General features: G+C 41.4%; 2 protein-coding genes across 3 annotated transcripts; one reads left to right on the top strand and one right to left on the bottom strand.

The window, feature by feature from the left end:
- The first annotated feature begins 1,810 nt into the window (after positions 1-1,810).
- LOC127753310 (histone-lysine N-methyltransferase ATXR4) lies at positions 1,811-4,473 on the top strand. Its single transcript, XM_052278795.1, has 8 exons — positions 1,811-2,040; positions 2,148-2,243; positions 2,595-2,650; positions 2,826-2,952; positions 3,065-3,134; positions 3,283-3,462; positions 3,855-3,926; positions 4,061-4,473. Exons 1-8 carry the CDS (start codon positions 1,864-1,866, stop codon positions 4,177-4,179), a joined length of 897 nt encoding a protein of 298 aa, XP_052134755.1. The 5' UTR covers positions 1,811-1,863; the 3' UTR covers positions 4,180-4,473.
- A 366-nt stretch (positions 4,474-4,839) lies between these two features.
- On the bottom strand, positions 4,840-9,944 carry LOC127753308 (serine/threonine-protein phosphatase PP2A-4 catalytic subunit). 2 transcript variants are annotated; one of them, XM_052278793.1, is made up of 11 exons: positions 9,678-9,944; positions 9,169-9,225; positions 8,040-8,123; positions 7,871-7,942; positions 7,557-7,628; positions 7,313-7,353; positions 7,076-7,142; positions 6,159-6,350; positions 5,980-6,069; positions 5,534-5,641; positions 4,840-5,294 (listed from the first exon to the last, which is right to left on the bottom strand). In XM_052278793.1, exons 1-11 carry the CDS (start codon positions 9,771-9,773, stop codon positions 5,229-5,231), a joined length of 945 nt encoding a protein of 314 aa, XP_052134753.1. In that variant the 5' UTR covers positions 9,774-9,944; the 3' UTR covers positions 4,840-5,228. The 2 variants fall into 2 exon arrangements, with proteins under 2 accessions (XP_052134753.1, XP_052134754.1); XM_052278794.1 differs by lacking the exons at positions 9,169-9,225; positions 9,678-9,944 and adding an exon at positions 9,119-9,154.
- Positions 9,945-12,568: the final 2,624 nt, after the last annotated feature.

The following is a 12,568-nucleotide window of genomic DNA, read 5'->3' as shown; positions in this document are numbered from 1 at the left end:
AGTATTTATGATAGTATAAATAATTTTAAGCTAATTAAAGATGCACGGATTATACTCGTGGATATCATAATTTGAAAACTAGTGATGAAGCCGTGTATCTACTGCTCCACACCGCACATTGATGGTGCTTCCTCGTAAACTTCAACACGAATATTAGGGAATGACGTAATATTAAATAATTAGAAAGAGTGAGGCTTTAAACCCAGGTCATCTAGTCCACCACATTGTGAAGCTAGCTGGAAAATCCTTAGGAGTTTCTCAGTTCCTCGTAAACTTAGTACTGAATACCGAAGTTAATAAGAAAGAACTGATTATGTTTCTTTCTAGAACTAGAATGTTAAAGCTAAAGCGAAATAAGCGTAGTTCAACTGGTTAGATTTTATATGGTGGAACAAATCCACCTAGGTTTAAGTTCTAGATTTGATACGGGTGTTCACATTTATAGTTAATTATTCTTTCAGTGATATGCAGTATACCTATCGACAGAGAGATGTTCGTGTGAGCGTGTCAAGGGAGCAACGCGGATCGAGTACCATGATGTTTGTTCCTGCCATATGTGTTTATCTTTGTTATGGGTTAGCAATTAGAACTACTCACTTCGTCCCAAAATATAAAAACCTAGGACCGAGTGTGACATTTCCTAGTGCTGTACGGATTCATAGTACTAGGAAATATCACATCCGGTCGTAGGTTCTTATATTTTGGAATGGCTGTCCAGATTCATAGAATTAGGAAATGTCACATCCGGTCCTATGTTCTTATATTTTGGAACAGAGTGAGTATATGTTTGGGATGCTTAGGGTCATGATCCATGAGTTGGATAATTAGGGCTTGTTTGGCACAGCTCCAGATCCACCTCTTCTGGAGCTGGAGCTCAGCCTAACAGTTTTAGCTTCACCTAAAATGGGAGCAGAGCTGGGTAGAGCTCTCTCACAAAATGAACTAGAGAGGTAGAGCTGGGTTTAGACAACTCCACAACTCCATTCCAGACCCAACTCCTGGAGCTAAATTTAGGAGTTGGGGCTCTACCAAACAGGCCCTAAATATACCCATTCATCAATTTAACCAATACACCAGACATATTTCTTTAACATGTCTGGTGTATTGGTTAAATTGATCACTCTGGCTACTCATCAATCGACAACCCCTTCTCCGATGAGGTGCGGAATAAAGTAGAGTTAAGAGTGGGAGGATAAGAAGGAAAAGGAAACTTATCAAGCCAAGCCTTGGAGGGAGGCCTTGAAAGCAGATCCAATACGCTTCATGTGCAACTTCTGACAAAAAGAGAAAACACTCTAATACAACAAATGCAATAAGATATTGATTATAAAAATAATCATCAAACTTCAACAGGAGACTACCCTTCACCTTCTTCCTCTACTACATTGGCTGAATTCGCCTTCCTCCTATATTCCAGTTGCCAAATATGGGTTCCCCATAATATAGGCTCACAGCGAGGCAGTGTGAGAGCCCAAGTTTATAGGAATCGAGCTTGCACTAGAGAGAAAGGGCCTCACGACATTAGCTCATATGGAGGTGGCACGTAATATATCAAGTTCTTCGTAGTCCGAGGCTCCGATGTGTATGGCTATAACCATTGTGGTCCGCTCCATATCCCTTGTTCTCCATTGTTCCTCACAGGATCAGGGGTGGAGAGTGAAGAGAGAGCAGAACGAGTGTTATTTCTCGTCGCATCGGATCACAATGGTTAATCTAATTCCTGCAAAAAGAAAAAGATTTACTATTTTTTATGCTAAATTCTTCTGAAATTCATACCTCTGCATTCAAAAGAGCCTTCAACGGACGAACGTGAGTTCCCTCAATCAGAATCAACGGCTGAGATCTCTGCCAGCCGTCCACTCCATGTTCCACCACCTCCGCCGCCGCCTCCTCTGCACCGCGGCGGCGCCGCCGATTCGCGTGGCGCTGACGGAGTCCTCCGGCCGAGGGGTCTTCGCCACCCGCCCCATCTCCGCCGGCGAGGTCCTCCACTCCGCGCAGCCCCTCGTCTCCCACCCTTCCCCTCCCCTCATCCACGAGGTGAGTTGCTCCGCTTTACTCGCCTCTTTGCCGCCGGCCACCGCGGCTGGAAACTCTACCTTCTCCTTTTACGGACGGAGCGAAATGGTTCGGATTGGGCTCCTCAGGTGTGCTACAGCTGCCTCAGGAGGAAGTCCGGGAGCGGCGGCGGCTCGAGCGGGAGCTGCTACTTCTGCAGCGACGCGTGCAGGGAGCACGCCAAGGTGAGGCCTTAACACCATTGATTTATGTACTAGTAGTATAATGACTTGTGATGCTACAAAATTTTCAAGATTCAGTGGATGTTAGTGTACTGTTCTTTTGTCATTTGCTCATTTCCAAGTTATTACGATGCTGTATCAAGATCCAGTAGGTGTTTTGCAACGAAATGTGAATGGTAGCCTTCCATGGTCAGAGCACATGAATGGCCAAAGGCTTGCAATCTTTCACAATAATGTTCCTTGAGGAAATTACTACATGTTTATTTGTCCTCCCTTCGACAAGAAGATATATCTGCAGAGGGCAACCGAGGATGGTGTTGTCTAACAAGGTGTGTGATTTTTTGGCCAATTTAGGGATTCCATGGCGTTGAAAAGAAAGCGGATTGGTCTTTGTTTGATGACCACTGCAGGCATGTCTCTGTCCCCTTGTGTAGATGTGTGCATCCTGACCTCCACATTGCATCTATGCTCATGCTCTTGGGTTTTATTTTTACTTGTTAATGCCATGGCGATGCTATTTTGTTAAGCACGCAATTGTCTTGGTGGCTTTTGACTTGAATTTATACTTTGCTTTTCTTCCTGAAGTTCACGCGGTCTAAAGTACCCGTACATGGCAAAGCGACTAGCTTGCATGGTTATCTCAGGAGCTGTTAGTGCAGACTGTCTTGACATACTCCAGCCAGCCCGTTTGCACCAGGGGACACTTACAGAGGTAGCTGCTTTATTTCAGAACTATTGTTAATTTCAGAACATAATCTTTTCAACTAATTCATGTCCTGTAATGTTATTTGTCGGGTGCTTACTTGAACAATGTAATAATATAGATGGAGGAAGAGTTTGCGTTGTTGGATTCCACTTTTAGGAAGGCTGGGTTTCAGGAAGAAATCACAACTTGTATCCTTCATTTTTCTCACTTGTGTTATTTATGGCCAAGCAGTGTTGAACACTAATACTGATAAAGATACGTAATAGAATGGATCGAATGCATATTTCAATCTCGCCCAACTTATCTTTTCTTATCTATTTTTCTTTGACAAATTAGTTTTGACCAAAGAGTGGTACATCAATGTGCTGGCAAGGATACGCATAAATGCATTCCGCATTGAACTGGTTGCAAGTTCATATGAGGACCTTCTATCCTCAGCAGTAGCCTCAGTATCTTGTGATGCGGCAGTTGGCAATGCTGTCTATATGCTTCCCTCTTTCTATAACCATGACTGTGGTATGTCTTTTGACCTTGCGCTGTTGAACTAAAGCAATATTTAACTTCCTTTTGCCTACGGAATATTTAAACAGTGTGTCTTGCCATGAGATACAAGAATTTGTTATTGCCTTTTTGTTGTGATGCAGTAAATGGTGACTGTTATTTCTAAATTCTTCATTAGCATATGTTTATATCTAGTATTGACTGATTGGTTTACCGAAATTATTCTCGTCGACTTAATATCATCGAGTTTTGTGGAACCTTTTGGTTATTAATCACTTTAGATAATTAGAAAACAAAAGTCGTTTCATTCCGAGTAATTTTTTTTTACTTGGATCAATATTATCGCGCTCATTTTTCTTTGAAATTTGAGACCCAATCACTCACCATCTCCCATTATTAACTTTCAGATCCAAATACTCACATAGTTTGGTTGGCCAGCGCAGACGCGAGATTAAAGGCCCTCCGCAACATCGAAGAAGGTACGTAAATCTGCGGTGCGCTGGCCCAGTTATTCTATCACCAGCCATTGAGCGCAGTTGAACAGAAAGACAAACACACCGATGGCTGCCAAAATTGTTGATACTGTGGATGTTGCATCTGCTATATACTACAGGTGAAGAGCTGCGCATCTGCTACATTGACGCGAGCATGGACGTCGATGCCCGTCAGAGGATTCTCGCCGACGGATTTGGCTTCGAATGCCGCTGCCAACGGTGCTTGTCTGGAGATTAAAACACCATCCCTTTTTCGTTGTGTTTTCCATCCTTTTGGCATGCACATTGAAGCCAACCGAGGTTAATTACCATTGTAAACTTTTCAAAGATCAGTTGAAGCCAGGAGTCACCAATGTAACTGCCAGGTGCTCCTGTTTGGAAGATTTGTAACGTGTTGGTGTGTGTGTGTCAAGAGTACGAATACTGAATGTTGTTGATTATTACCCCGATGTTTAAGCATTAGACTTTTGGACATTATTAGACATTTGTTTGACATGTTACTGCCATGCCAATAACATTGGTGTTTACAGAATGTCTTGTTGTATGCTGCAACTTTAATTTATGGATAAGAGGGTATTTGTTCTATTTTCTTGATGCATTCTCCTAAGTGTTGCAGTTCATCTGTACCACTGTACAACACGTCATGCATAAACATCCAGTCCTATCTATAACATTGAAGATTACTGATGTGCAGCATTTCATGCCAAAATAAATAGCAGATCTGGCACTCTAGCGCATCCACAAGAAAGCATGATATTGTGTCCATATGATTGTTCATGTTATTACCACTTAGCACTATCTGTCAAATTAGAACCCAAAATACTGTCCACAATCTGTTTTGTCATGTTTTGCATAAGCGGAAGAAATAGCTTATATCAAAGACACTCTAACCTTATAGTATTGCAACCGAGAGATCAGCTTGTCTGTCATTAATGATAGAAGGTCCAAGCACATCAGTTACAAAACCAGCCAATACATAACTCAAGCAGCTTATACCAAAATGGAATTTTGATATCTGTCAACACAATGCCACCTAAACATGGCTTGGGAAGGGTGGGTAAGAGACTGAATCGCATGCAATGCGTTGCATCCTGGATGACAGCACCATTCTCACAATGATCAATGAGGGGCATAAGTTTCACATTTTTTTTGGGCATCGGCATTCTCATGCTATCGCTGGCCAGTTTAGTTACCAAAGGGATCCAACAAAATTTTACTGACCAGCACTCACTATTGTGGTCTTAGAGAAACAAAAGAAACAAAACAATACAAATTACAACAGATAATTTAAAGGAAATAATCAGGTGTTCTCCGTGTCACATCTGGTTCACCTCTCCTAGGAGCTGGTTCAAACTGCAAGAATAATCCAAGTTGAATCCCAGGGAATTATTTTTACAACTTTTACAGTTACAGCACAGCAAAAGAGAATTGATCCAACAACATTACTAATCTGTTTTTAAATCAGTTGGTATTTACAATTTACTATACCTGTATAATGTGTAAGCTACATGTAGTTGGCTAACAATATCATAAGTAAAACAAAACTTGGCATAATAGGAAAAGGGGATCAGAAAGAATAAATTGGTATGCACCTGAATAAATGTGTGATTCCTGCAGTCATCAACCTCCAGGATGGATGCCATGTTGCCACAGCGATAACAATAATTAGGTGCACTGAATATGGTCACGACCTTTTGTTCCTGTGAGTGGTGAAGAATAAATAAGACAATGCTAGTTCGGTAGCAAAATCAACAACAAAATTAAATCTAGAAAAATGAGAAAATCCCCTATGTACCCACGAAAGTTCACCTAATCCCTTATATGCCCCTGAATTTTGCTCATTCCCTTATGTACCCTTGAATTTTAGTTTGGATCCCTTCTACGCCCGGTCAACTAGTGGAAAGGGCATGGAAGAGATCAAAACTAAAATTCATGGGTATGCAAGGGAATAAGCAAAATTCAAGGGCGTAGAAGGGATTAGGTGAAATTTCAGGGGTACACAAGAAATTCTCTCTTAAATCTATGCTAAGCAACTTACGTGCGCCCAGTTATATCCTTCCATAACTAATTGATGAGCCCGGGCTACAAGTTTGAGATTATTGGTATGGTTAAACTGCTCCGATATGTCCTGAAAAATTGAATGTGTACGGTTGAGAACAGAACAGATAGTCTATTAATAGATGAAAGAAAATTAATGGAAAAGAGAGTATTTAGTACCTGGCCAAAAGTGTAGCCAGCACCACGAGGAGATATGCCCCAACCGCATCGATCATCCGGGTCAGACCATAGAAGATCACACATTGGTCCCTCATGAGGGACCTCTTGAACACGATCTAAGCTGCGAACACTATCAAGATTGTCGATTGATGGCGATAAACCACCATGGAGGCAGAAAATCTCTGATTCAACCTTCAACCAAGACAATAATTTAACATCAATAAAATTTTCTGAACAAATAAAAAATGATTTCTAAACTTCTGAGCGAGAACAGAAACATCAACTGGTTATTAAGAGGAAGCTATGGAGCTATAATAGGTAGATGACAGGAATTGTGTCAGATATATTAACACCAAACACCAAGTTAAAATTCTACAGGCCAATTAACAGGTAAAAAATGATAGATCAAATAAAGAATTTCAACTGGTCTTGCACATATATTATCAACTCCAGGAAACAAAAGGAACAGGAAAGAACCAACAATTATGGCTGCATAAACACTTGGTTGCCTACAGTTGTTACAGCAATTTTGGTTTTCAGGAAGAGGAAAAGCTTAATCAGTAATTAAGGCAGTGACACAAGGGATGCCAGCATTATTGACCCCCTTGGAGACAAAACTCATTCAAGAAACAATCCAAAAATTATCTACAAGCACCAGAAACTAATCAGTCCAAAGAGGACACACGTTTAGACTACTGAGGCCAGATTTTATTTTAGAGAGTAGTGGTTGCCAAAAGTTGATAAAGTAGCACATGCATAGATGATAATAAGTGGGTTCCATCTGAGACTAACTTAATCTGGTATTGGCTTCAGATTTTCATACAGAACATTGAGCAATGTTCATACAGAATGTCAATTTTAAAAGAACAATAGAAAAAAAATCATAGAAGGAAGAGGACTACAAGTTGAGCACGCACCAATGCTGTCAATGGAAAATAGTCAAAAAGATCGGTGAAGATCTTCCAGACATTTGCACTTCCATACCTAATCAAAAAGCAGAACAAGATCAATCAATAAAAAAAATCAAGCTTGTCCACTTTGTATTCACAAGTCAATACTACAAAAATCAACTTAGATAGACTAGAGTTTTCCAAACTATTAACTTTGGCATAGATACAGAATAAGTAGACTTTCAAGCACCTAAACTGACTCACTTTCGTAGGCATTCGTCGTAGAATCCATACACCTGTGTGATCTGCAATTATTGAAGATTTCAAGACAGTTTAAACAAAGATGGAATGAAGAGCAAACATCATCTAGATGAGTCCAAATGAAGAAATGGTTTAAGAAGAAAGGTTGCATTTTAGAATGAGAAGGTTTCTGTTTTAAATTTATTTGAGGGCGGGAAAAGAAAACAAACAATAGAATCATCTCATGGGCATGATGAAATCTACATACCTGCCGACTCTCATGGTTTCCACGAAGGATTGTAATCCGCTGTGGGTAGCGCACCTTCAGTGCAACCAAAAGCTGGGCAATGGTACCACATCATGTCAACAAGTAATACAAAAGAAATTAGGCTTCAATACCATTAACTTAAACACAAATATTGCCGATACATCTGCTAGGTTTGAAACAAAGAGCTGCCAAACCATGATGCACATGGTAAAACATGGTAGGGCCAAACGTCGTAAACAAACAAAACATAAGCATGACATTGTTGAACTTCAATTAAAATTTCAGCAAACAAAATCAAAACTCAGGAGACTTACTGTCACAGTCTCAACAGAATAGTAGCCACGATCTACATAATCTCCCATAAACAAATAATTTGTATCTGGACACTGGTAAACAGTACAAAACAAATGTCAGCTTTTAAAGCATGAAACAAAGACCAAAGAGAGCAGAAAGAAACAAAACTAATGCCAATGGATTGAGTACCTTCCCACCAATCCGAAAGAGCTCTACTAGATCATGGAATTGCCCATGGATATCACCACAAATTGTGACTGGGCTCTTAACTGGCTGTATGTAAAGTAAACAAATGGTTATAGTCATATCTTATATTTTCCTAGACCTTATAACATAAAGGCATACCTAATATGTTGACATTGGGTAAAATATTTGTGCCTCCTCAACATGCATAGTTACAAGTACAGAACATCACCATGCTTGTCTTAGTCGCATATACATAAAAGATTGTTCTTTGTGGTGCAATCAATGATTAATTAGTTGTGCTGACAAAAAATAAGGAATACCAGACATAAGTCACCCTTTTGGTTGTAGCTATACACATTTAAATTGCTAGAGATGAAAACAAAATGTGAGTGGCTATGCTATGTCCGGACTGAAGCTATAAGGTTCTCTGTAATTTTAATAAGAAAATTATCTTATTATGTAGGTTTCCATTGAAGCTCGAAGAAATAAAAAAGGTGAGCAAGTACAGAAGGAAAACATCGCAGTTTTGGGTATATGAGCGTGCTGGCTGGAGGGGTGAAACATATCCTTGTTGTAAACACCCTAGAGTTGTGATGGGCTTGAAAGTCACTCACCCTAATTTCAGATCTTCCCCCACATTTTTCACTATATATCTTCCCAATACCCACCAGCATACAGAATGTGCTGACGGTAACAATATAATCCGCAGATGGAAGATACCTTCATACCAATCCCACTCAGATACTTCCTCCGTTTCATATTATAAGACATGCCTAGATTTATTAACATCTATATGAATGTGGGCAATGCTAGAAAATCTTATAACCTGAAACGGAGGTAGTAATAAATAAAAAAATATCAACTTCTTGCATGGGAAAAGCATGATACCGCAAAAAACCATTATTTTTCATGTCCATATCGAGCTAGATCCTCTCACAATAAAAACTGAAATGAGCATGCTAACTACAAACAGCACAGTCACCATATCGCTGGTGTTACTCGGGCTGATTAGAGCCACACACACAGTCACCATTTTTATCAGAAGCAACCGGCAATCAATACTTTCAGCCCAGCACACATACCATCATCATACTGCAGGGCATGGCATAATCGCAGGAGAGCTCCACCGTACCTGAACGTTGCTTTCTTCCATCAATATCTCCTTCGCCTTCTCGCACAACGTCTTGACCTGAAAGCGGGCCTTGGTTAGTTAGTACCAGAGGCAAAAGACTCACGGATTCCAGTACATTTCCATTGGTCAACCCAAGGCATGACGCATGTCACCGAATTTTTTTTTAAAAAAGAAAGAAAACAGAAGCATCGCATATATCCAAAAACAAAGGAAAAAAGCAAGCGGATTTAAGCGACACAGGCGCATATGTCTCCCGCCCGAGAGAGATTCGATTCGGCATCTGATGCAAAAGCTCACATCGACGTATCCCAAATCCCCCCGATCCGGCCATTACTCCTCCATTTATTCCTTCTCCTCCTCCCCCCGCAATAATTCCTAGATTCCGCCTGAGATCTACCGAACCCGAACCGCAAAACCGAGATAACCCTAGCAGCCGCCTCCGCGGAGAAGCTGAAACCCATAGGGCGGATCCGGCACCAGAGAGGAAGCCGTGGCGTGGCGGCGCTCACCTCGGGCTCGGAGAGCGGGCGGCACTCCATGAGCTGCTCGATCTGGGCGTCCAGGCCGCCGCCGCCGCCGCCGCGCGAGCCCACGGACTCCTCCATCCTTCCTCCCACCTCCTCCGCCGCAGACAAGAGGGGCACCTGGTCTAACCCTAGCCGGGGGAGAGCTCGTCGCCGGCGAGGGGGAGGCGAGCTGGAGAGAGAGAGAGAAGAGAGATATTGAGATGCGGTTGGGGGGCGCGAGGGGGAGGGAGATGGTGCAAGGGCAGGGCAGGCAGCCAAATGCGGGGGGAAGCGATCGAGCCGGGGGGGTCGGGGGGTGGGGCCCGCGTGTCAGTGGCGCGGGGGGGGGGCAGAGGAATGCGGTTGGATTGGAACTGGAGAAGTGGAAGAGAGAGCGGAAAATTTTTTATGTGGGGCCCACGTGTCAGTCGGAGGGAGGAACTTTATGTGGGACCCACTTGTCAGTCGGAGGGAGGGAATTTTGTATGGGGCCCTACTTTTCAGTCGGGGAGAGAGAGGAGGAGATGAGGGCGTTCAGGCGTGGGCCTGGTGTGTGGCCGGCGATGAATACTTCCCCAGTGCGATTTTGCTATATATTTATCGACAAATTTTCTTCCAAAAATTTGATAAATATAATTACAGTATAATCGTAGTGTAATTACACTGTAACTTGTATATAATTACACTGTAACTATAGTGTAACTTGTATGTAACTCTCAAAACTCTCTCTGTAATATGTTATTTCAGTAAAATGGAGGTTGTGGGAACAAATCTTTACACATATGCGTGTGCCATGATTTTTTTCTTCGTCACTAAAACAAATCTTGTAATAGATTTAACGATTCAAAATTACGTGAAACTTATATACAAGTTACACTGTAGTTACATGCAAGTTACTAATTTTAACTTATATGTAATTACACTACGATTGTACTATAATTACATCTATCAAATTTTTAGGAGAAAATTTGTCGACAAATGTATAGGTGGTCTCCCCCAGTGCTCACTCCATTTTATATTACAAGTTGTTTGGATTTTTTATTAATCAGTTTATTGAGAGATATACTAATAATTTCAATACGAAACAAACATATTATTAAAATATATTCAATGTTAAATTTAATAAAGCTAATTTAGTGTTATATATGTTGCTAATTTTTTTTATATAAACTTTGTTAAACCTAAAGAACTTTAACTAAGAAAAAAAAATCAAATAACTTATAATATGAAAATTTAGTACTTAAAAAAATGAAGATTGGTGGTGGTGATTTTAACCTTGACAGACAAACTTAATTCTACCCTATACGATTATCCAACGGCCAAATCGTTACCTTCGCACTACTTTTCATAAGCTCATTCAGAATGCACCTAGGTGACATTTAGTCTCATCTAGGAGATTTCACTCCACGTAGGCAACTGGTGTAAGCTCCCAAGAAGAACCTCATCTCCCTACGAGAGAGAGGAAGAAGGAGCCAGTGAAGTGCCACGGACAACGAGATTGTTGCCACTGAGCTCCATATCCATCACTGCTGAGCTCCAAGTCTGTCGCCACCGAGCTCCATGTCTACTACCGCCACCTTGATATGCACCTGCTCCGAAAAGGGTGGCTCAATCTGCCCTGTCCAAGCAACGAGGAGGGGGACGACGGCCGTACTGGAGAGTGGGGAGGCTTCCTTGCTTCGGAGAGCCCGAAGAGGCAATAGGCGGTGGCAGCCGGAGTTGGAGGCGAGTTGGGGGAGGGAGAGGCGTTGACGAGAGGAAGGAGGGGTGAGGTGGCGCCGGCGAAAGGTGGAAGGGAGAGACGATGCTGGCACCGCCACTGGTGAGGAGGCGAGGGGAGAGGGATCGGGTGGGAATTGGCTAAGTAGCGAGGAGGGCATGACGCATGAGTGGGGATGGGGTGAGATTTTATATTATTTCTAGATTTTAGGGTGTTGAGTGCAAAATGTTGGATCAAAATATATGTGGGGTGCTCTAATGGACACTCGGTCAACGGGGTCAAGGCCTCAGTGGATACTCGGTAATTCTATTTAGGGCTTGTTTCGAATTAACAAAGGGAATAAACGAGTAATTTCAATTTAGGAAAAATTCCTATAAGACCCTTTAAGAATAAAGGATTGGATCTGTAAAATTGCTATGAAATTCCTATGGAATGGCAATGTTTTATGCGAATTTTGTAGAATTCTTAGCATAAGCATCGACCTCTTGAAATTTTCCTTTTGTGTTTATCACTCTTTTCCAAATCATATGGGTTGCATGTGCTGCATCTAAACAGTTCCTTATGTAGTTTTTCCTGTGTTTTTCATTTCTTGGATTCAAGGTGACATGACATTTTAATCATACATCTTTTCTATTCACATGTTTTAAAAATTGTGAGTTCCAAAGTCCTCTAACTTAATTTCTAAAGAAGTGAACCCGCGAATTATTGAACACGCACTCCACTATAACATAGATATAGAAGCACTCGGTCTAGCGGGATAAACAACTATTAGTCTGTTGGGAAAGACCTTTACCGACACTAATTCTGCCACGAGTGTCTACCAGGGGTTTAGCAGTTGACAAAAGTTTTTACATATATTTTTCACCGGTAGAAGAGTGCCAACAATTCTTTTGTTTTTTTGCCGACAGACCATGTATTAATTGCAAACAAACTATTCCTAGTAGATTGTCTACCAGCTTAGGGCATCAACAATGTTGTTCAAAACCAGTCCATAGTCAATAAAATAATCCATTCAGCTACCTAACCACATTATGAAAGTAGTCAATAGGAGGGAAATAGCAAAAGCTGCCCATAGCACTATGGCTAGGCAAGAAGACCATAAAAAAACATAGTTGTACAGTGGTACTGTTCATAAATATTAAACAAAACAAGTTGTAACCGTTGGCATCTGGCC

This window comes from Oryza glaberrima, chromosome 10 (genome assembly GCF_000147395.1).
Source record: "Oryza glaberrima chromosome 10, OglaRS2, whole genome shotgun sequence".
NCBI classification, from domain to species: domain Eukaryota; kingdom Viridiplantae; phylum Streptophyta; class Magnoliopsida; order Poales; family Poaceae; genus Oryza; species Oryza glaberrima.
The sequence above is the reverse complement of the archived record's forward strand: the minus strand, read 5'-3'. Positions and strand labels throughout refer to the sequence as shown.

Excerpts from the sequence above, each read along its gene's own strand:
- LOC127753308 (XM_052278793.1), bottom strand. The coding sequence starts at position 9,773 with ATGGAGGAGTCCGTGGGCTCGCGCGGCGGCGGCGGCGGCGGCCTGGAC. Across the intron at positions 7,143-7,312 it reads TACGACGAATGCCTACGAAA|GTATGGAAGTGCAAATGTCT; the intron begins GTGAGTCAGTTT and ends CTTTTTGATTAG. Across the intron at positions 5,295-5,533 it reads GGAATCACACATTTATTCAG|TTTGAACCAGCTCCTAGGAG; the intron begins GTGCATACCAAT and ends TTATTCTTGCAG.
- LOC127753310 (XM_052278795.1), top strand. The coding sequence starts at position 1,864 with ATGTTCCACCACCTCCGCCGCCGCCTCCTCTGCACCGCGGCGGCGCCG. Across the intron at positions 2,244-2,594 it reads CGTGCAGGGAGCACGCCAAG|GGATTCCATGGCGTTGAAAA; the intron begins GTGAGGCCTTAA and ends TGGCCAATTTAG. Across the intron at positions 2,651-2,825 it reads TTGTTTGATGACCACTGCAG|TTCACGCGGTCTAAAGTACC; the intron begins GCATGTCTCTGT and ends TTCTTCCTGAAG.